General features: G+C 38.5%; 1 protein-coding gene across 5 annotated transcripts in view; it reads right to left on the bottom strand.

Annotated features, from left to right (window-relative positions):
• The window catches only part of nrxn2b (neurexin 2b), a 967,206-nt gene that overhangs the window by 445,017 nt on the left and 496,864 nt on the right, over positions 1-25,325 (bottom strand). For all 5 annotated transcript variants that reach the window (XM_037976383.1, XM_017422076.3, XM_037976382.1 and 2 more), the window contains one exon: positions 1,578-1,697. In XM_037976383.1, coding sequence (XP_037832311.1) covers positions 1,578-1,697 — 120 coding nt within the window. The remainder of the gene's footprint in view (positions 1-1,577; positions 1,698-25,325) is intronic.

The following is a 25,325-nucleotide window of genomic DNA, read 5'->3' as shown; positions in this document are numbered from 1 at the left end:
CAAAAAGGCGCATTCTTTACATAGTTAGTTCGGTTCAAGTCCGGTCTGTATTCACACCAGAAGCGAACCGCACCAGAGTTTGTTTGAAAGCGGACCGAGACCACCTCAAAAAGCGGGTCTCGGTCCGGTTGTTTGATCGGATCACCAGAGTTTGCATGACTGTATTCACACCTGCACAAAAAGTCCGGACCAACGCTGGAAACGAACTCTGCTTCAATTAAAGCGGACCAAATGTGTCAGGTCTGAATATGACCTTAGTTTTATAAAAGATCTTTTTCTCAAAAATGACATATCAATGTAAAAAAGAGGCTACAATAGCAAATAACAAACCTTTGTATTTTTGCATGACACCTTTTTTTTAGTTGCCTTTTAAACTGCTGAACAAGCTCAGTGGTACCATGCATGTGCTGAGCATAGATCAACCATGCATATGCTGATGGTACCAAGGTTGCAAAATATATCAGACTGCTCAGAGCTGAGTAAACCTTTGAATGATTAGATGAGCTGATCAAGCAGACTGATGCATTCAGCAGCTTTGGCAGAATTAGCACATAATGGTCTATCTGTGATCCACACTTACACATTAGCATAGTAACACAGACTTGGTTTGGTTGAGAAAACAGTGATAAACTAAACAAACGATGTGCAAAAGTGTAGCGGTTTAACATTAGCTAATGTAGTGTTCTTTCTCATCGGTATGTTGATTTTGGGAATAAGTTGTTTAATAAGCCTGAAAACCAATTTAAAAATAAAAGGCTAGCCTTTAGCTTGGAATGGACTAAGACTTTTGCCTTATTCTTTATACTCCATGCTCTATGACTGATATCACTGCTAAAAACATACTAACTATTGATAAGTATCTAACAGCACATTATATCAAAGTTGATTGGACTATCCATTTAATGTCTGAATTGTAGTCTTAGAGAGTTTTGACTGAGAACAATATTGAATAAATGCAATTTTTTAAACACTAACAGTAATACAAACAGTCATAACTCTTGTGAGATTGGCAGAGTAAGAAAGGTACTTCTCTACACTGAAAAGGAAAACACATTTGCCTGAGTGGTTTAGTCTTTCTAAAAAAAACAGACTTTAAGAATATGAAATTATTTTTTCTGTGCACCAGTGTGAGGTTCTCTTAAAATAAGATATGCACTTCTCAGACACATCACATTTTCTTTAGCTTTACAGTATTGTATGTCTGTTTTTACAGTGGTTCTTAATTTGTATTGACTTGATGATAATGTCAAGAGGTTTGGTGTGATATGTTGCAAGGCAATTGTGATAACAAATCTATTGTAATAATGAAAGCTAAAGCACATACTGCAGTGCAGTCCAGGGTAGAACATTTTCTGACTTTGTGAGTGAGGTTTTTTTGCCACTCTTGTTAAAGACATTGTGGCAAAAAGGTACATAAAGTTGTTTTTTAAAGCTTGTTTCTTAGATTTCAGATATGTTGCTTCCACTGTTGAAATATAATCAATACCATTTTATAATGTACATGTTGACCCACCCACCCAATGTCACCACCAGCGACCTCTGATTATAACAAAACAAACATCCCAAAGAGAACCAACCTTCTACTGTGACATTATCCACAGACAGCTGCAGACTCTTGCCTCTTCGCACCACCTTCACCAAGTGCCACTCATTGTCATTCAGCTTCTGCCCCGCGAACAGCGTCTCAGGTCCTTTGCCTACAGTTTGAGAAAATTCAAATCACAAACAGCTGGTGGAAATGATGCACATGCTTACTCATACACTCCACCGCAACAGACGGTTCTCACACAGTGGGTGGCATAAAGAAAACCTGCATGTTTGCAAAACACATTTACACCTTTTCCTCTCCATGCTTTTGACTGAAAGGAATTAAAGATCCAACCTGACAATCAGAAAAGTAAAATGTTTTCTCTAAATCCTAAGAAGACAACTGAATCACCTTGAAAAGTAAATCAGGGAAAAGGAGACGAGTGGAAATGATGAGTTACAAAAAGGGATGTTCTTTCACACAGCTTTTCAAAGTCTTAGTTCACCAAACAGAGAACTCTCTTAAAGTGCACCACAAGTGGTGGAGTTGATAGGCGAGACCAGACGGTTTAACTGCTCATCCCTCAAACCACTCTCCTGCCTAATTCCCTCTTTCCACTTCTGTACTCCCAATCTCCTCCTCCTCCTCTGCTCTCCTCTCATGTGTCCACAATACCACTGAAAAAACAGATCCATGCGGTGGCAGATGGTGGTGCAGAGATGGTTATTAGAGAAATATTTACATTAGCAGGGAACAGGATATTTATACCCTACTAACCGAAAAGATTAGTTGCATCAGCATTAGAACAAACAGCAAGCATAGGAGAGTGACAATGCCAGAAACATTAGATTAGAGAGAAAGAGCCGTCATGAAATCTTTATTCAATAATGAGCTGAAGTGATTTCTGCTGAATGTAAAGGCAGTGAGTGGCACTGGCAAATAATTCTGTTGTAGTTTGATGATTCAAAACAAATGATCAAAAATGGGGAAATGTGAGTTATGGCACTGAAAGAAGCAGAAAGAAAAAGACAATCAAAACATGGGTTTAAAAGGTGACAAAGAAAATTAGCGGTAAAAGAAAAGAAGGGAGATTTTGTAAAAAAACAAAAATACTGAGGAAAAACATCAACTTTGTTGATAACAGTGCAGACTAAATTAGAGACCTAAAATTCCTTGAAGGAATGTATTTTGCTCTTCACCTTTCATCCCAGAATTTTAGACAAATCTTATGTTGAAAAAAGATGGCGTTATAGCAGTTATGTCAAATCTTGTGCATCACGTTATTTCTCGTGATTTGTATTTGCACAAGTATGTGTTGTGAATAACTCTCAGCTACTACCTAAATCAAACTTTCACTCAATATTTGTAAAACTGACTAGTTAATAGTATTTTTTCTGTTGGCTAAAGTCATTTAGTTGTGGCAGCTATCTTAAATGGGACTGACTCAAGTTATACTGTTGACACTTTTTAAGAGTTTTATTAAAATCTGTCCAGCCATCCAGCAAACAGGGCTGACTCCAACAGGTAATGTCAAAGTGTTAAGCAAAACTCTTGTGCAATCTATAATGCTGGAAGTATATATTGGGGATGGTTGTCCGCTACTACCACAGCATATTTTGGCTCAATATCTATCTGCAGAATTAAGACAGCTATAGTAATTTTTGTGTTTTTAAGGTTAGTTGTTTGTAGTGACCACCTTGTATTGGGTTGACTCTAAATGTCAATCAGTTGGAATAAATAATCTTTCATTATTTTGAAAGCATTATTAAAATTTATCAAGTGGTTTATAGGATGTAATGCTAACAGTCAGACAGAGTAGTTAAAGTTTTAAGCAAATATCTCATGCAATCAGTTACTTCTTAGAATTTTACCTGGGAATCTCTTGCAGTCGCTACCAGACCAAATTTTAACTCAAAATCTGTAAAATTGATTGAGTTATAGTCATTTGTGTGTGCTAAGGTTGCTCCACTATAAAACTGTATGGTCACCTAAAGTTTATCAGTTTTAGACATACATTCAATGATTACTCTCTGAATGTTTCATTGAAATCTATCCAGTGGTTCATGATATATTACATATATAACAGGTAGACAAGCATACACAGACTCTGGTAAAACATTATCTCATGCCCTTCACTGTTTGGGGGTGGTTGATGAATAGCATAATGCTGGAGAGTATCCATTAAACCAACTTCTGTACTACCCATACTGATAGGTGGGGATATGGCCCTTTGTGGCCAGTAAATAAAGACATAACATCATAAGATACTGGCATCCTTACTCCTGATGATTTGCTGTTATGGGTGCAGTATTTGTAACCACAATCCAATTTCAGGGTCACTTGCTTTTGTCTGGCAGATTAGCTGGCCATTGCCATGAGAGCATTACACCAGCTGTTTGAGTGGATGATATAGTACAGTCTAGCAATATATGACTGTCCCCTTCACAGTTTGGTGTGAAACTATTCAATATAGGGGAAAAAGGTCCCACCAATTGATAGCCCCATCAGGCAAGAACACATATAACCCTCTGGAGAATTGTTTTCCCATTTACTCCTGTTGCGTTTTTATGATATTGGTTTTTTTTTCATAGATCTTTTGTCTTCAGCCACGTGAAATTGGATTGAAAGACTTTCGATCACACCACGTGTGAAGTAAATATATAGGAACATGCTTCTATGTTGCTGCAAAAAAAGCTAAAATAGGCTAAAGTCACAAGCATAGAGGTTAGAGATGTTGCCAAAAAAGATAGGAGACAAAAAAAGTGAAAATGAAAACAAGCCTGCAAACCTAAATGAAACTAAAAAAAGAGGTGCAGCAGAACTAGCTGGCTACGGTGAGATTGTAAAACTTGGACCGACTCAGTAAAATAATAGAAAAACAGTACGAAAAAAATAGTACAAATGAAACATAATGGCTTCGTTTTAGTATAGAGTTCATGAAATATTTATTTTGCAGGGCAGCAGTTTGCCACAGGAGAGAAACCACCACCACTGCCTACATAAACTAAGACATTTGACCCTCACTAACAGTTAGAGAATGCACAGACTGGGTAGGGGTGGATGGAAAGCCTACTGCTAGACTTAAAGGTAAACCTTTTTACTGGAAATTTGAAAAGCCACTTCCATATATGTGCCAGTATTTATTAAATCAATTCTTAATGTGCAAAGGTTTGCTTTTTAAATAATTCTGAAATCAAGAGCTACTCTCTGAGATCCTCCTCAGGGATCTCAAGGTATTCCCAGCGATTTCTGACTTTGCCCCAAAGTCTCCTCTCAGTGGGACATGTTTAAAAAAACCTTCAAAGTAATGCATCCAGGAGGCATCCTAATCACATGCTTGAGGTGATACATGGACACAATTTGCCCTGAGATGCTGCAAGCTCTAGATGTTGTAGGGGTGTCGCTGAAGAAATGTACCTTCCATGTCCCATGGGGGTCTGGGAAAATGCCTGTGGAGTAGCAGACAGAGGTGGTGGTCCCAGTTTTTTGAAAGAGGATCTTGGGAGTATTATTTCACTACTGAGAATCACACTGCTCAGCCTCCCTGGAAACATTTACTCCAGAGTCTTGGAGACTGACGTTTTTCCCAATTGCCGAACCTCAGATTCAAAGAGAACATTAAAGCTTTCATCTTGGTCAAGGAACATATATTTACCATCACTGAGTTTCAGAGGGGATTTAATTGTGCATGCCAGGTGTTCTGTGGACCCTTGAGAAGGGTTATGATCATGTACCCTGAGAATTATTGTAGGGAGTGCTGTGAAACTATAGTGTGCCATTTTTGCAGCCATCTCAGGTACTGTTCAACTAAATAAAGACCTGTGCTGGCATTCTTGGCACAAAGTTGAGCTTATTCTCAATGTGCATTTGATTTTGTTGCCACTAGTCACTGATTCAGTCTTTTGTGTTTGTGGACAGGATTTTAAAGTATAGTATAGTAAGGAGTGTGTCTAATTTGGAAATCTCAGGGTTTCATCCTTTATCTTTGTCGTCAGGCTACAATTGTCCAGCATCACTGGGATGGTTTATAACCTAGTGTGAAGCAGCTGAGATAAACAGTCATCTGGCATAATGAGAACATTTCTCCAGTCTGTTGTGGTAAGGAATAAACCTTATTGGTTTCTCAACAATCCAACCCTCATCTATATACTTGAAATATGGTTTATTACCAAAGGTTTGAGATTCTGAAGATACAAGTGGCTATTATTGAACTTTCTTAAGGGTAGCATCCTACTAGGAATGAGGATGAGAATCACTGCCACTCCACATTAAAAAAAGTCAGCTGAGGTGTTTCAGGCATCTGATTCCAATACTTGTTTACTTCTAAATATTTGTAAATGGGCCTAATGTCAAGATAATAAAAGCAGTAATCAGTGACTGCCTCAAAACCTCATATTAGCAAAGCACCTGGTGCCGTTTTCCTTAACCAAAGCCTTACATCACAGGTGACAGTGCAAACAAGAAAAACGGGCCATCTAGGGTCAAATGAACCACTAAGACTTTAATGCTGGTGGAGTGAATTATTCATTTCCAAGAATAATACAGGGACTCAGAGCTTTCTCACTGACGAGTTAGCAATTATTAAAATGCAATTAATTTTCCTCCTGCCACTTATGCCCTCTCTTTTTGGAGCAAGCATCAGCAGGGCAAAGAGCTGTAATCAGCTTAACAGAAATGTCCTATCTCCTCATCTCTCCTTCAGTTTTAATTCCAGTCCCTCCCATCTGGTTCCCTTTTTTCTTTACACACTCTAAATAAACCAGCTGAAGAGATGTCAACATTTTTTTTACCAGTGTACAAATTGTGAACGCTGTCAATTATTTTTGATTGACTGTGTCAGCACACCATAAGTGAGAAGTGTGATCTTTGCAGGTGCTTGCATAATTACAAGCAGCCATCCGTCATTGGCTGCTGTGCTCCTTTTGTAAACAGCTTGATTAATGCAATTGGATCAATGGAACACAAGCCGCCAGCCAATGACTGCAGGTTGTTGCCATCAGTCTCTATTCAAACAGTGTGGCTGCTGCAGCAGTGAGCACTCAAGCACAGTTGTATAATTATTTTTTTTTCAAACTCTAATCAAAACAACTTGAGAGTGGGAAGCTGATCATCAGTCTGCTGTGGGATAATGATAGAAACATTTCTAACATGACAATCAAGTAAATGAAAGATGAAAATTGTTTGTTGGCTTTCACTTTGAGGAAATGGCACTTGCATTCGGATCTTTCTCAGACCCTAAAGATTATGTGTAAACTCTCAGAACTCCAAAGAGCTTAAGATGGAAGCAGACCAGATGAATATGCAGCCTAGCAAAAATTTGTTTTTCCTAATCCATTTCATGTTCATTAAAGATGCCACAACTCCAACACAACCCTCAGCTTTTTGTGCACAGAAAGTACAACAGAAATCCCAGATGAAAATTAAAATCAAGGTTGAACAATGAACTCAGCAAGCTTCCTAAATATGTTCTTATCTGTGATTTTAATTCTGGCCATTGTAATAAACAGCCATGACCCAGTCAAGGCAATCACCTGCAAATTTGTTCATGCAGTCATACATGGAGAAGTTACTGAAGCCCACTGAAGCATATGTAGCTGGAATACTGGGATTGTTCAGGTCTAGAGTAACTGTAAGGCTAAAGTTTTCTCTGAGCCACTGAATGTGTCTGAGCAAACCAGACAGCTTACATTTCTAATGTTCTCCAACACGCTGGAGATAAGAATGAGTTGTGGGCTAGATATTCTTTGAAAAGGGCTGCAAAATGCTGTGAATTATACTGTAGTTTAGAGTACTTTTATATACATTTATAAAATTAACACGGACTTGTAAGTTTCTAATACCCTCCTTGAATCACTTGCTGTCAGTGTTTTTCTCTCACCTTTTTCATTGCAGTAATGAAAAATCTTTCCATTTTACTGTGTTTTTTTTACTGCCTGGCCAAAAAAAAGTTGCCACCAAAAAGAAAGGTTACACATTCTAATATTTAATTGAACTGCCTTTAACTTTGATTATGGCATGCATTTGCTGTGGCATTGTTTTGATAAGCTTGTTACAAGATTTATTTCCATCCAGTGTTGCATTAATTTTTTCACCAAGATCTTGCATTGATGATGGTAGAGTCTGACTGCTGCACAAACCCTTCTCCAGCATATCCCAAAGATTCTCAATGGTGTTAAGGTCTGGACTCTGTGGTGGCCAAAACGTGTTAAAATGATCTCATGCTCCCTGAACCACTCTTTCACAACTCAAGCCCAATGAATCCTGGCATTGGAATATGCCCGTGCCATCAGGGAAGAAATTATCCATTGATGGAATAACCTGGTCATTCAGGTAGTCAGCTGACCTCATTATTTGAGCACATACTGTTGCTGAACCTAGACCTGACAAACTGCAGCAACCCCAGATCACAGCACTGCCCCCACAGGCTTGTACAGTAGGCACTAGGCATGATGGCTGCAGCACTTCACCTGCCTCTCTTCTTACCCCGATGCACCCATCACTCTGGACTCATCACACCACATGCCCTTCTTCCATTGCTCCAGCAAATTGAAGGCCATGTTTTTGGTATCATCAGTTTGTCCATCTGTCTATTACCCATATTATCTAAAAACTAATGAGCATATTTTGATTAATATTTCAGGAAATGTTTAGGTTGTCACAAAAAACGTGATTAAATGTTGGTGGTACAAGAGTGTACATGAGTTCAGTGGCGTCAATGACCCTATGGCCTTGGCGGAGGTTTTCTCTCTCCAATTGCTTCTGGTTTTTAAAATATATTTTTGATTTTATTCTCAACATTTTTGACTTTATTCTTGAAATTGTGAGTTCCTCTTAAAATAAAATAAAATAAAAATAAAACAAAAGTTATCCACCTATTTTATTTATTTTTTTCTTGTATGTAACCTGAAATCTCATTTAGGGTACGTATTTTAGGCATTGCCATAAACTGATATGAAACAAAAAAGATTAGCCATAGTCTCTACTCCTCAAAAAGATCAAAACCTAAAATATAGCTCACAAAAAGACCCAAAACAAACAAACAAAAAAAAACAAACACAAACATATTCTTCACTTTAACATCTTTTCCATTTGTACAAAGACAATATCAAGCAAATATTGTCATTTTTATTGCTGTCATGTACTTGGATTTGACAAAGTAGACTTGTCAGTGGATCTTTATCTCAATCAGGCAAAAATAAATCAAATCTAGACATTACAAGATGGGAGTCACTTGAGTTGGAAGAAACAGAACATGGTAGGTGTTTCTCAGGTGTATTAAAGGCTATGAATGGAGACCACTTGATTTTCTTGCTTCCTACATTTGTTTGAGATGTGTGCATGTGTGTGTGTATAAGTGAGAGATTACTCTTCTATTCCACCTATTCCACCTTGAAGAGCAGAAGTCCACATTGTGAACAATATAACAAACTCCTACACAAATGTGTTGACGTGTCTGTTCACTCTGAGAACACACCGGTGCTTCTAATTACAACGTGGGGGGTCTGATTGTGTCTCGGTGTGAGCTTGTGAACGTGAAGGATAAAAGGGTTCTGTTGAAATTCTAAATTGGGTCTAAGGTTATATCATTACTGGCAGTGAGAGGGTAGAAAATGAGTGTAACAGCGGGGGCAGTGGGTGTACGTGATGAGAGATGCTGTAGCGTCAGCACAGCTGAATTCCTAGCCAAGAACCTGGTGTGGAAACACCCCTTTACATGTGTTGAGGTGTTAACTGTATGTGTGTGTGGAGAGGGGGGGAGATTATGTGGATATTTTATTCTGTAATGTGAATGTGACAATCTGCTTTATCTGCACTTTATATGACATTTCTGAAGTAAACATGTTGAGTTTAAAGGTTTTACTTCTTGGTTTTGCAGTTTTTTTTATATTGTTCGCTGAGCGTGTTGATGTATGAGTGTGTTTTGCAGTTTTTATGCCAACCCCATGCACCCTCTCTTCTTTGCCATCTGTGCTCCTGGCATGACTCCTTAATGTTGCTAATGAAGTAATGACACACATACATACATGCATATCCGCTTTTCTGGGGGGTTTTTTGTTTTGTTTTTGCCTTCTTCTTTGGCTCTCCAACAACATTTTCCTGTTTCAAACAGTTCTCTTTACCCTCACATGACTCCTCAGTGCTGCAAGACACTGTCTACAAACACTCACACACAAGTGCTGTGTCCCAGGTGTCTCTGTCTCTAAACACTAGTCCTGAACTGCATCTGTTCTGAATCTGCTTGACTTGCTATTGATTTTTTCTTTCTTTCTAAAGAAACAGAACCTCTCAGCATGTTGCCTCTTAGGTTCAAACAGTTGAACGCTCTCCTCCCACCCATATGAACAAATCCTATAAATACAGCACATCTCATTGCTGCACCAAAAAAGGGACCCCTGAAGTGCTTTGAAACACACACTCATCATCCCTTCCAGACCAAAGATTAAACATGAGTTTACATATATTCAAACACACCCACGCAGGACGTGTTTTAAGAACACTGAATTAACGTTAATTTAGTTTGAGTTCTGAATCAAAAATTCAGAGGCTCTATATTGGACACCTGATCTGAAATGCACCTAATCAAACCAACACCAATCTGAAGTAGCAGACCAATATTCTGAAGCACTATGGTACTACTCTGCTAAAACCATGTTACAGACATGGACAGATCAGTCATTGCTTTTGAATTTTGTTCAACATAATTATATCCAAAATCATAGTATAGAAACTGGCCTTGTCAAAAAGGATGCATTTCATGTCCTAATCTTCCTTTAAACAGCAACTGATGGTGTGATCTGACACTGATTCACCATGAGCTTCACCTCTGACCTCTATAGAGGTTGTTCTGGGATCTTTGGTTTCCATTTCTATTATCGATCTCTTCAATGTTTCATCTATTTTACTCTTGCAACCACATCCAGGGAGGTTGGATACACCTCTTTGACCTTAAACCTTTAGGTCAAAGAACATCTGGCTGCTTGGAGATGGTCTCATAGCCTTAATCTTTAACCTGCTGGTCATAATTTTTTTAAGCTCCTGAGACAACTCTGTCCTTAGCTTTATGTGCTCTATGTTCAGTGTGTTACACACCATGATACCAAACAGAACAGTGACTACTACAGTGACACCCTTTAAATATGCAGACTTAGTGATTACAAGATTAAAGACAACTATGATGCTGATTGAAGGGCACATCTTAGTCTAATATGTCCCTGTGGTCAAATTAGTTTCAATCTTTTTAGGGGTACCACCATTTTTGTCAAGGTCAGTTTTATTAGTTTGTTTTTTTAAATAATTTTGTTAAACAAAATTCAAAAGCAATGGCTAATTTTCATTAGTTGATTTTTATTATTTTTTTTTTTTCGTTTTATTATTTTTCTCAGTTTCAAGTTATTTCAGTGACCTTTACGTTGCTTTTACTTTCTTGAGCTTAAACCTAGGGTACAAATAAATTTGTCCATGTCTGTAAACCATTACACCTTTGCCACAGTAGCTTTGTGCGTGCTCAAAAACATTGTTGACATATTAAGCTATATCAACTGTAATGGGGAGCCCACTGTTTTCTGTGAAGTCTATCTACTTTCAGGGTGTTTTTTATGTTGTAGTGGATGTAAAGGGGTCTTAGATGGTAGTAAATAACTGATGAAATGTGTGTTATATAGGGGCTTCAGATGTAAGTTGTTGCAACTGTTATTTGTGCACAGTGAACTAATTAGAATTAACTTTACAACAGGAACATGATGTTGTTTTTTCTTTTCATTTTCTACAACTCACACCAACTTTTTCTGATGCACAGCTGTAGTTTGTCTGCTTGTACATTGTCAATTAACTTGACTAAGGCATGACTACGTCTGAGAAATGAGCTCTTTACCAGAATAACAGCTGCAAACAGCATATACTTAATAAAATGTATGCTGTGAAGGTGGTGACGAAGTGCTTCAATCCTGCTTTAAAACTGACAACAAAATCAAAGATATCATTGTACTGAATAAAGATTATCTGAGTCTAAAGATGTTAAGTAATGTAGGTGCACTGATGATAACATAACATTTTTATGTGCAGATGATGCATATTTATTGCAGGTTTATAGACAATAAAATGATAAATTTCTTCCCTGCCATAAGTACTCTCCTCACATTACATTACTTTGACTTACTATTATATTTTCCCATCAACTCTGAAATACAGTGGGTTGCAAATACATTCACACTCCCACCTCCACCCCAATACTCTTGCCATTTTGTTGTGTTAAAACCTGAGATCATAATGGACTTGCAACTTATAAATAAGTCATAATTTTATACAAAATACTCAGAATAATTAAGTTAAATGGGGAACAAACTTGGTTTAAAGCATACCAAAAAATAATTATAATTTCTTTAAGGTTTGCCTTGAAGCCTCATTCATTACCTTCACCTTTAGGCAATACAAGTGCCAAATTATCCCACTATATATATATATATATATATATATATATATATATATATATATATAATGACAACACACAGAATCAACAGCAGTTCAACACCTCCTAGTAGTAAGAGCTACCAATAAACTAGACACATCATGAAAAGCAAGGAACTCTCCACACAAGTTATAGACAAGTTTGTAGAGAAAACCAGAGCCGAACTGGGTTTTAAACAAAAGTCCAAAAAGATAACTTTCCCTCACCATTAAATTCATTAATAGAGTCAGCCGCTGAGCTTGCTTGTGTTTATGTATTTGTTTGACTGTACCATCAGCAAAATATCTCAGGAACCGATGAATGGATTTTAACAAAACTTTCAGAAAGTAATTATTGGCTGTACATCTACACTTGATTTACTTTTGGAGTTAACCCAATTCAAGATGCCACACAACTGCCTATAACTCAGTGAATTTTACAGATACTGATCTAAAATTTGGTGTAATGGTAGCTGACGGTCATTCGCAACACTGTTAATAATTTGTAGATGTGGAGGCAATGATTCTTTACTGATATTATTATTGAAAAAATCATTGGTTCATGAGATATTTTGCTAAAAGTCAAACCGTGTTCATTCTAATAATTAATATCAAGATTTTAAGCACAGATGTTTTGCAATGTTTTGTGCTTGAAGTATGTACTGAGGACAATGCTCACGACCACACCAGGTTTTAGGTTAAAGGAGAACTGAAATCAAGTCTTAAAATATTGACATTGCATGAATGTCATTTAGTGAAACACTTCCACAAAACATTCCAGGGACCCATTTCTCTGGCCTAAAACTTGAATAACTTGTTTTTGCAATTTTAGTCAAAAAATGCTGAAGTGGGGTGATTTGGTGGGCAGAGTTGCCGTCTTGGGTTCATGACGTGCGCTGTGTCGCAGCTGGCTCCAAAATATTGCTGAAGAACCTAGAACGTGGTTACTGTGCCATTGTTTATAAGTGGAAATGGATCTTTTGAATATGAACAAATGCCGGAAAACTTTGTGCAAGTAATGGATATACAACCATACCAGTATGAACCTGAACCGACAGCTGGATCTCCGGAATTAGATGAAAACTCTTCAGATTCAGATTCTGATGATCACAAGGGCTGTCATGGCAGACAAAACGACACGCATAATGACCAAGTTGGGAATGTGGAATGGTGAAAAACGATTGCCCCCAGATCATAGTCATGACATCAGTACACAACACTGCAAGGCAATAACACTGGCAGGAGAGAGCAGACACTTCTAACTTAATGCTAACTCGATGCTAACTCATTTAAAACGTATGTGGCTGTATATTTATATTTTTGTCATTTTTATTATGATTTTTGACTCATTGATTTTTTTAATGTGTTTTCATATGTGTGTTTGTATATATGCATATATATGTATATATACTGACTGCAGTCAGTCTTTCTGTGTCTGTGTTACACATACCGTTTCACCCACCCCCACCCCCCTACACACACACACACCTTCACGCACCGATTCACAAAAAAGCCCAGATAATTGAAGGTCATACAAACAGGTTGCTATTACAGCAATGTGGCCTGCCTACTCTCATGCTAGATTCAGATTCAGTCTTGATTCAGTAAATTAAATCATGCAATTAGGATTTTCATCTTGAGATATCCTTATTGTAGAGCAAATCTGTTCTGGCACATGTAGGCAGCCATCTTATCTATGTGGTGTGCCTGATATGCCATAACAGGACACAGAAAAAATATGTGTGTGTTTGAGGGTCTGCACTCTCACACCAGAGTAAACTAATCAATAGCAGTTTCAGACTATGACATTTGTTTAATCGCACATGGATTGTCTATATTTTTCATCAATAACAAACTGCACTGAATAACAAACTGATCTCAGGTTGTCAGGCCTGTACACAGCTCATACCTGTGTGACACAAGCGTGCTCTCGCTTTAAGTAAGCTCCTTGTTTCTTGTCTCAATCTCTGAGGCAACATCCTCCATAACATTTGCTATTCTTTTAAAATTAAAAATAGTTGGGACTGCACTTGTCAAAAGGCCCTGCTTCTTTGGAGTAAAGCCAATGCACCTTATTAACGAGGGTTGCAACTTACAGTACTCCTCTTTGAAGTAATTCAAACCTGAGTTTGGATAGTAATTCCTAAATTAAAGCTTATGTATCCAAATCTGATAAAAAAATAAAAAAAATCTTTCAGGAAGCCAAAAAATGAAACTCTAGTGGTATTTTCTGGCGGGTTCGAACAATTAATTGCAACACACTGAATCGTGTTACACACACATACTCATCCATTTGCTGTTGAATTGCTGAATGCTCGTAAACCTTAGCAGCACTGTGGATGTCACACATCAGGGTAGTCATTGAAAAAGATTAATATTCAGTATTTTAAAAAAAAGTTTTTTTTCCTTATTTTTGAAAACTTTACAATAAGAATATTTTATAATTTTCTTTCACATGTTAGCTTCAAAACACTTTTCAGTTCTCCTTTAATATTTGTAGATATGGTCATTTTTTGTGTTTTTTAAGGTCAGTTGGGTGTAGCAGCCATCTTAAATTGGGTTGACTCCACAAGTTAATCAGTTATAAACAAGCCAGTGAGTACTTTCTAAAAGATTTAATAAAATTTGTTCAGTGATTCATGAGTTTGTCAACAGTACAAACACACATGCACATGCAAAAATATCACCATCCTTTGCCAGCAGGTAATAGTTAACCACTGTATTTAACTAAAGGGGCCTAGTTCTGTAGGTTGTGAGAAAAACAAATCATACACTGCCTCTTTTCCCCACTGAAAATGAAACCACCCTCACACTTTGTCACTCCCTTTTTTTTCTAAAGCCTTTTAAGGACAGCGGTTCAAGAGATTTTTGGATGTCACGCCTTGCCAAGCCCCACATCCAAAATCCCATTTTTTTCCTCTTGCTTGCCTCCTATGAGCTCTCTCTGTTGCCAGCTTGGCCTGGAGCAGATGGGTTGGTTCAGCATGGCATCACACCAGACGACACAGTGGCATGTCAAACAGGCCGTCACAGGCACAGGCACGCCAAGCCCAGCCATGCTGTACGGCCATATGGGAATAATGTGTGCCGAGATCACACTGGATAGGCTGACAGAGTGGGTTACATGGCCTGCTTTTGCCTGCAAATCAGAACAAATAGAAAATGGGTGCCAGTGTATATATGTGAAAGTCCTAAAGTACACACTGACACAGAGCAATTACTATTTACCAGACTGTGGTCAATGCCTCAAACGTCCACGGTCCAAGCACCACTGCACACATTCAAATAGAAGTACATGTACACGCAGAAAATACACACACAATACTCCTGTCTGCAGACAGGCACTAACAGACACACATGATCCACTTTATCCATCCAACAGCTATAAAAGACACAGATGCATGATCCTCCACTATGCCCTGGCAGTCACTTCCATTCACACACACATGCACACTGTGCCGTCTGTCCTCTGCAGACGGTGATGATGGCCTGTGTTTGGGAGGTTAATAGCTGTTTGCTCCTCGCAACCTTCACACTTGATTACTCAAGTCGGCTGCTGTCTGGACAGCAGAGCCACAACTGCAGGAGAACAAAGCCCTCCTTGCCAAGGCTCACACACATGCAGAGCTCATTAGAAGACTAAGGTGTGATTGAGAGCAGTGTTTGAAAAATAATTAAGGGCACTGTTTCTTTTAAGAAAGGCAAAAAGTGATCTGGTGGTGTTGGTCAGAGTGGGTAAAAAAACCTGCTGGATTCCTTTGCTACATTTTCAATTATGGTTGCTAAAAAAATAACAGATTCATTACTGATTAAAAACATAGTATTGCTCGAAGAAATGCATATCACCTGCTGCTGTTCATTCCAAAGTTTTAAATTGAGATCATCTTGCTGAGAATAAAGGGGGTTATAGCCATTATGGTAAAATTTTAAAAATAACGTTGTGGGTTAACTTATGAAAGTGAGATCTTGCCAGATGTGTATCCCTCAAAGCAGGAGTTGTTGATTACGTAATGACTCAATATCTGCAAAATTTGGTCAGACCAAGAGAATTGCTTTAGTATAACCAAAATCCTTGATGACGAAACAGTACTTTTATCAGGATACCACTACCAGAGAAGGGAAACTGGAACAACCCCCTGGAGCCAGTCCTGGGAGGAACAGGACCCCTGATCTGAACCTGAGTTCTGTTATGGAGCTATTGTGCTAGGCATGGGTTTTCTATAAAAAAATTACCATGTTCAAGCATAGGGTGGTCCACAAATGTACTTGGGACCAGGCCACCTTAGGCCAAAGGTTGATGATGAATTTTTCATTGTGTCATCAAACCTCCAGTCCTATGTCTTGGACACTTGGGTGAAGAGAGGGGCTGTCATGGACTTCAGTATTTTTGAGTTTATTTTGCTTTTGGTTCTTTGTTTGGCGTTTCTGTAATTGTTTGTTATTTCTTGTTCATCTTGTGTTTTAGTTTAGTTCTTGTCTTTTGGCTTTCTGTGTTTTCCTGTGTCACCATTCTCTTGTCCTCATCCATGCCTGCCACGCCCACCTCACCTGTTTCTGGTCATGTTCCCAGCTGCAAGCCGGTCTCTTTTCATTCACTCACTGGTTCATTCCTTCTGGTTGTTGCTTGCCATCTCTAACTGACTGGGTTGCCCTTCTGCACTTGTTGCCCTTACAAACTGACCATGGATAAGCAGTAGAAGATGGACAAATCAATGGATGTGCAAAATTGACAGGATTATACCAATTTGTGTGTTAGCTAAGGTCAGTCAGCTGTGGCAGCCATCTGAAATTGAGTTGACATCAAAAATTAATCAGTTGTTGATGTACATCTAATAATTACTTTCTGAGAGTTTTGTTTAAATCCATCCAGGGGTTCATTTGATATAGCTGCTAATGGATGGGGAAAGTGACTACTCATACTTGTCCAGTAGATATCTGATATAGATATAGATATATCTATATCAATATAAAACATGAGTCCATGCATGTTCTCCCAGTCACGAAGAACAGAGCTGCGTGGCTTCATTTTATTTTTGATGGCAATGTCCCCGCAATATTGCCAAAGAAAGTTGTAGTTTAAACAGCTCACCTGTCCCAGAAACACGTCTCTGTTAAAGGCACAGCAGGTTTGTCTAAACTAACATAAGAACTATGTTAATAAAAGAGAAAAAGAGATAAAACTGATCTTTACTAGGCAGCCGTCCGGACACTTTTCGGTTTGGACCTGCTGATTGCCGGTGTCCTGGCCGCTACCAGTCGGGGTTCTAGCCGCTGACTGCTGGTGTCCGGACCCGCTACCGTTTAGGGTTCAGACCGCTGATTGTTTGCTTTAATTTTTAATATTATTGCTTTAATACAAGAAAGCCAGCTTACTTTGACTGCAATAAAATAATGAATAGCATAAAATTCAACTTAAAACAACTGTGCAAGTCACACAACATCCAAATTTCAGAGTAAGGTCATTTAGCTGTTAAGACCATCTTAAATGGGGTTGCCTCTACAGGTTATTCAGTCATAGATGTACCTCCAATGATTACTTTCTGAGAAACAAAGAAACAAAGAAGATACTAAATTACAGCTAAAAGGATGAAAAGCAGAACTTTTCTTTAAAATAAGGCTGACATGCAGGTCACAAGCTTCTAAATCGAGTTTTAAATATTTCAGCAATAGCTTTAAACTGTATATGGTCATCTAACTTTTATTTCACTGAGATAGAGCTTCAATTGGACAAATGCCTATAAATTGTGAAATTGCACATCCTAAGGTACTGTAGTTTACAGAGCAGGTGCAGAAGCTATAATCATTATGTAACATATCTACAAACTAAGAAGGCATGATGATGTTTTTTTTTTAAATGTGAACAAACCTTGGAGTGTTTATTTGATGAACCTGCAGAGGTAAAATATATTTTTAGAGTCAAAAATCTTTATATTTTTACTGATGCACTATCAACATAGAGACAGCTAAAAGACTTGCATCTATACCTTGTGTCTAATACATTCTTTGCATGTGGGTATGCATTGAAGCACCCTTATTACTATTCAGCAGTTATTCTTCTGTTTCAGTGGTCAGTTTCAATTCATTACTCCTCCCATAGCTTTGTAAAATACAAAAAGTACATCAAAATGCGCAGCTCGATTGATAATTCTGTGTAGTGATATGTCACTGTTAGGCTTCCGTAGAGCAAGCTTGACTGACACGCATGCGCAGTTCATCCAGAGGTTGTACAGGCACACTGAGGAATAAAGCTGAGTTCTTCAAGCTACCGGAGGTCTGCAGAAGTTCTTCTATTAAAAGATAGCTGTCCATGACACTGTGCTTACTTTTGGAAACAGTAATTTGTATAACAAAGAAAAAAATTGCCAAAGCTGAAAAATAGAACTGTCTAAAAGCAATATTTTGTACAAGGCTCACTGACAGAACCGAAAGATAAACTACTGTACTTTCCGGATTATAAGGCACACTTAAAAGCCTTCAATTTTCTCTAAAAACAACAGTGTGCCTTATAATCCGAAGTGCCTTATATATGTAAGAAGTCGTAATGTTTTATTACGACTTTGGCAAACTACATAGCCGCGCTGCTTGCAGCATTAGGCCCCCTTTTACTAGGGCGTATTGTGCATACTCCATGAGACACGCAGACTCCGGGCAGACTGTCCGCGGACAGTTGAGACTTCATATTTGAGCATAGAGATTGCCTAAAATTCTCCCATGACAAATTTCAGTCATGGCGTCACCGGACGAGGAAGAAGAGATTGCTTGCATCTTAGCTTTAAAAAAGCAAAAGAAAAGAAGGTTACCTTTAGCCCTGTTTCTTCACCACAAGGGCAGCCACCGCACACCTGTCAGCACTGCACAGAGAGCAGCAGTCACGCTGCGCTCTGCCTCCAATTTTCACATGAGAGCGGTTGGTGTCACACACAAAACAGTTCGATGTGAACACTGTTTCTCGCCGGGCAGTTTTGTGTGTGACACAGAGTATATGCATGCGGTCATAAAAACTGATCTTTGCGCCGACGTGTCCAGCGGACGTGCGCTTCGAGTCCGCCTTGAGTACGCGCGGACCTCCGTGGAGTGAAGTACGCCTGAGTATGTGGGGGCCTTATGTTGGTGCAGTATTCTCTAAAAAGATAGGGAGCTGTTTTGTCCGGTGTGCCTTATATATGACAAAAGTTTGAAAATGGACCATTCATTGACAGTGCACCTTTTAATCCAGTGCGCCCTACAGTGCGGAAAATATGGTAGTTACATATGCAAAAGGTGACCTACCTGTCAGTGGCTGCCTACAAGCAGCAGCAGAACATTAAAACAACAAGGTTCCTGCATCATTCTATAGTGAAGTCTGGATCACCACTACTGGACTTGGACCTGATTAGAACACTGCAAATGACCATCACTGGTAGAGAAGAGACTTATATCAAGGAGGATGATGCAAAAAAAACAAACAAACTACTGACACGAAGAAACATGCATGTTGAATATTGTTGATTCTGCTTTAGCCCACCATCTGGGCTAAAGAGTGTTAAAGAGTTCATCCACAAGGTTCAAATAAACAAAACAGTGCAACCCATACACCAAAAACTGAGACAAATAACACTTAGCGTGTACATGAAAAGGTTTCAACAGAGTTCAAACGCTTTCTCCAAGCTGGCATCATTGACCCAGTGGATGTATCTGAATGGATGAGTTATCTAGTGGTGGCAAAAACTGCAACAGAGAGTTAGGGCTTTGTGCTGATTTCTGTGAACCTAATAAAATTGTGACAGTGTGCTGTAACCATCTGCCTCATTAGGAGGACCTTTTCTCAAAACTGGCTGCTGCCACACATTTTAGGCAGACTGACCTAAGTTCAGCTTACCACTAACTGCCTCTGAACCCTGATAGTCACAGTCCTACTGCTTTCATAAAACATGAGGGACTTTGTCAGCTTACACAAGTTTCTTTTGGACTTGCCTTAGCACCATCTGTCTTCCATAAGATAATGCTTATCCCCCCCTGTAGCCTTTGGGTCAAATTGACCCAAAGTTACAAGGGTAGCTCTAACAGTCTTCGTCTCTCTCTCTCTCTCTCTCTTGAGAGCTTCAGGAGTGTTAAAGATGTGGAACTACCAATCAACTTCAACAAAAGCTCATTTGGTCAGTCAAGTATTTTATTTCTGGCACATGTCACCATTCCTGGGACACAACAAATGCCTCAGACTATGGACTTGGAGCTGTTCTTACACAGTTGCACCGAGACAATGTGGAACACATTGTTGCTTTTGTTTCTTTTGTCTTCAGCCAAGAGGAAGTACTCTACTTTAGAAACAAAAGCCCTTTCTTGTGTGTGCGCTATTTAAAGATGGAGGACATATATGTGTGGGGACGCAGACTTACAGTCAGAACTGATCACCAACCCCTTACCATTCAGCTAAGCATGAATGAGATGAATAGAGCTGGCGTGAGAATTGTGTGCTGGTCAGCCAGATGTATTTCCAGTACAGCATACAGTCCCGACCAGGAAGTCAGAAAAACATGGCGACTGCCTCTCATGTGTTTCCCTGAGCACCACTAATATAGCTGAAGAACAGGACTTGATCACAGAGAAAGGGAAATCTCTCATCTCCAGACTGCACTCTCACTTGCTGAGTTTAAAGCTGAATGTGAAGATTGTCCTGAAATTACAAAACTGCGACAAATCATGCACTCAGGATGGCCTAAAGTGATGAAGCACTTTCCAGAGGAAATCAAGACTTACTTCCTTGTGCGTCATGAACAGGCTACAGAGACACCACTAATATTCAGATAAAAATGTCTCATAGTTCCCAAGTCAGCTAGAAAAGGTTGTACACCTGGCTGAAGGACACCAGGACGTGGTTCACACTAAACAACACATCAGAGAACTTTATTGGTGGCTGCATATAAATGATTTAGTCTATACAGCCCTGTCATGGTGCACAATCTGTCAGGCATGTGACAAAACTGTTAGTGTTTCACCTGAACCAATACAACCTGTCATGTTTCCAAAGAGCCCATTTCAACACATTACTGTCGACATGGTGAGTCCATTTGAACATAGAGCTTACAACTGTAGGTTTGCCATTGCCCTTTTTGATTATTTCAGTAAATGGCCTGAAGTTGCATTTACTCTGAATGTTACAAACACTGTCATGACATTCCTAACTTCTGCTTTTGCATGTGAGGGAAACCCTTGTACCATCACAATTAATAATGGACCACAGGTTACATCTTCTGCTTTTGCTGATTTTATGAGTGAACATGGCATTAAGCACATCAGAACAAGTGAAGACCACTGATGAAGACCAACAAGGACAAAACTGGGCATCCTGCCTCAACCTAAGGACAATGGACAGTACAACCATGTTAGAGAAAAAATGGGTCTACAACAAGTCAAAAGTGAATGTTACACAAGCAAAAGAGAGGAGCCAAACCCATCAAAGTCTTTGTTGGAGCTACAGTCAGCGTGAAGAAGCCTGATCATGTCAGAAAATGACAGACCCAGTACAGTGATCCTTTGTCAGTACAGCAGCAGACTGATAATGCTTCTAATCTTCTAAGTTGTATAGCCAATCCAGATGTATACACCTGGAAATAAAAGCTGAAATGTTGCTCTCATCTCATATTCATCTTTTGATTTCAAACTCAAATGTTTTAAGTCTACAGCAAAATGAAAATAATTTGCCTCAGTGTTTCAATACTTTTAGAGGGGAGTGTATTAGTTTTATTCCAATGACTTTTGAGTCACTAGCACTGTTTTTGCCATCCATCATGTCCTATTGTAAGAGGTTAATGATGACCACATTGGTGGTTTTAGTATTTTACCTCATCAAATAAAATTTGGTAACAGCAATTACCTAATCAGTACCTCATTGAGTAGAATGGAATGGCTATCATACATGTGGAGATGCTGATTAAAATAAATACATAAATAAAATAAATAAAACATCAAAATTGGCATGCAATGTTGAAATACTTCTGCCACTTATAGTTTAGGATTTTCTTTTTAGGTTGAGCTGTAGTTTTCACACAGTGACTGTTTTGGTCTTAATTTCTACTCTGCATTTTCATTCTGCCTGTTTTATTAGGAGTGCTGTCAGGAACACAGGTGTGCAAATACCATGGCAACCCAAATGAGCCACAGGCAGCAGCTTTAGCATTCGTTTTTGATCTTTGCTCTTTTTTTCACTTCTTGTGTAGTTTATATTGCACTTCCAAATGCTGGCATTTTGTCAGAGTAGATTATTCCAAAAGGAAGTCCCAAATTACTGTTTAGATTTAGGGAAGAAAGTTGATGGATGTTGGAATTTTATACAGCTGCTGTATTGGCAGGATCCTAAGTTTCTGCAGATGTTTTCCACTTAAGATCATAATGTTTCAGAGCTATAATTCATCGACTTGTTTTGTTTTATTAAGTTTTTTTTTTCTGCAACATAAAAAAAAAACAGTTGATTATGTGTTTATATGAAAAAATGGTATTTTCTAACAAAGTGCATACCATGGTTATTCAGCTTGTTGACAATAAAATGGGCTCTTGCAGCACATTTGGTTTAAAAAAATTGATAAGAGGGAGAAATTTATTACCCAAGTCCTGGAGCTGAACAGGTGCCCTTGTTAAGTAAGTGATAAACTAGCTGTTGGAAATTAAAATACTTTTTCACCAATTGAGTGAAAATATCTGCATGGTATGCTTATGCAAGAAAACACTAACTTGTGTGCAGAGTAATCTATTATTATAGATGACTCATTTTGTAAATATGTTCATCATTTAGATCAAAGACAACATTGTTGGTAGAGAAAACCATGGCAGTAACACTCAGCGTGAGCTCCTGATTTTCACCTTCCACTCACTGTCAACTTTGTTTTATGAAAACCCCCTTCTAAGGTCTTATTATAACCATAGGTGCATGATTTGCATGATGCTGCTTCTAAACACCAGGGAGTTTTATTAAACATGTAAACAGTACAAACTGGTGTGAACACACTATGTTGCAGACATTTGGAGAAACAGTCATTTTAATAAACAGCGATGCTGTTTGCTAGTATATGAAAGAGGAAACAAATGGAAAAGTGGAACATAAAAACATTCAAATTTAACATTTTGCCTATTCAGTTTTTTTTTTTAATTAAAAAGTTCTCATATGTTGATGTAATAAACACATGTAATAAAAATAATTGGTCTTTAGAATTCATAAGCTTGAGTCTTACACATGGCTGAAATTAAATTCAGAGAAGTACGACTATGCAAAGGAAGCCCCATTTAGAGTCATGCGGGTGCCATTTTATGATTCATGACTGGTAATTTTATTCACTGCCTTATTGGCTTCCAAGTACAAAAGTGTTCTGTTTAAAGATGAAATGAAAAATGGTTAAATTGCAAAGCATGTTTTGCTTGAGCCACACAGACCAAGACCTGTCATAGTAAAAAGTAACTACAACCATTTTAAATGTACGATTTGTGTGTGTGTGTGTGTGTGTGTGTGTGTGTGTGTGTGTGTGTGGGTCAGGACACAATAAAAACAATTATCTGTTCCTTATTAGGTCTTAAAATTAGGCAAATAAACCTCGAAAGAGCAACATGTTTGCACAAAATAACAATCTTTTTAAAGATAAACTAAGCCAAAATAAAGATGCTATGTATGAAAAGCCCATTCTTTCTGCTTCCACCGGAATTAGGAAGGTTAGTAGCAGCCAGGTGTTGCTAATCATATGAATTGATTTAGTGATCATTAGCAAGTGTGATCTCCTCTATAAAAGCAAAAGTTTTTTTAGAGGATTGGTGCTCTAGAGCATGCAGGTGTGTGTTAAATAGAGACGTCAAGAATGATCTTGAATATCTAAAAAAGCAAGCGTTGCTGCCTATCGATCTGCAAAGGCCACAAGGAAAAACAGTTTTCCACAAACAATTTGTTGTTTCATACACAAATCCTCATGAACTTGGCACTATTTCTAGAAATGTCCTAATTCACATGAAAACAACTAAAATGTCCCAAAATCACTATAGTAACAATGTCACACTTGTAAGTGGCGCTGTAATGCTGCCCCATTAATGCTACAACTTAAAACAGGAAATAAGGCATGGAGCGGACCATCCTCACAAACTGAGTGACGGGGAAGAAGAAGAATAGGGAGAGAGACCACCAAGACACATGTGAGCTCTCTGAAGAAGTTCCAAGCTGAAGCAGGTGAGATAGGAGGGACTATGCTACAACACAGTTCTTTTGCAGACAGCACCAGATTGTCCTCTAGATTTCTCTCCTTCTTGCAGCATTCATTTTACCCTCTGTCTTTACAAGCCCTTGTCTTCTTGTTCCATTCATCTTCAAATAATCCAAAATAGTCCAAAACAACCACTTAGCAGAAACTTGCAAATCAATTTAATCCACATTTTTGGTTGTTTATTTCTTTTACCAGTAGACATCATGTAACAAACCAGACCTCAACCACAGAAAAAAAAACAAAAAACTTTTTAGACATTGTTGGGACAACGCCCCATATACTCCAACAATGCAGTTTGCTGCAGCAACCTGATGACATTGCAAGCAATATATTTATGCAGTACATTTGCCTAGAACACAGAGGAATATACCACTAAATCACAACTTTCATGAAAAAGATGAGCAATGGCAGCCTCCATTGTGCAAAAAATATTGTGGTAGTGCAACCAAAGTATTTGCATAGATTTGTGTAAGATTGTGTGACATTGTTGAGTCATTGATACACAAGTTTTGTTACATCATACATGTGAGGTATGTTTGATGTTTTAAAGTTCCTATGTTCATGTTACAGAAATATTTGACATGACTAATCAATCTTTGCCAATGTTTGTTAGAGTATCAGACTTTATCATTTTACAACCACTTATTTCAGTTTGAGATAGAAGGCAACTAAGCACAAGTGAGATAGGGGTATTAAAACAATCCAACACTATGGGGAACAGTCACAATTATATACATATATATATATATGGCTGAAGAAACTCACTGCCCTCCACGAGCGACTGGCAGCTCAAATGAACCAGCTACTGAAAAATGGGACCCACCCTGAATGGTTAACTGAAGGACGCACAATCCTGATCCAGAAGGATCCCTCAAAGGGTTCAGTCCCATCCAACTATCGGCCAATAACCTGTCTCTCTACAACATGGAAGCTCATGTCAGGCCAAATAAGTAGGCACATGGAAAAATACATGAGCACAGCACAGAAGGACATTGGCATAAATAGCAGAGGAGCCAAACACCAACTCCTTGTAGACCACACAGTCGCCCGAGACTGCAAAACCCGACACACCAACCTGTGCACGGCTTGGATTGATTACAAGAAAGCCTACGACTCAATGCCACACACTTGGATCATTG

The sequence above is a fragment of the Kryptolebias marmoratus genome, linkage group LG7 (genome assembly GCF_001649575.2).
Source record: "Kryptolebias marmoratus isolate JLee-2015 linkage group LG7, ASM164957v2, whole genome shotgun sequence".
NCBI lineage: Eukaryota > Metazoa > Chordata > Actinopteri > Cyprinodontiformes > Rivulidae > Kryptolebias > Kryptolebias marmoratus.
The sequence above is the reverse complement of the archived record's forward strand: the minus strand, read 5'-3'. Positions and strand labels throughout refer to the sequence as shown.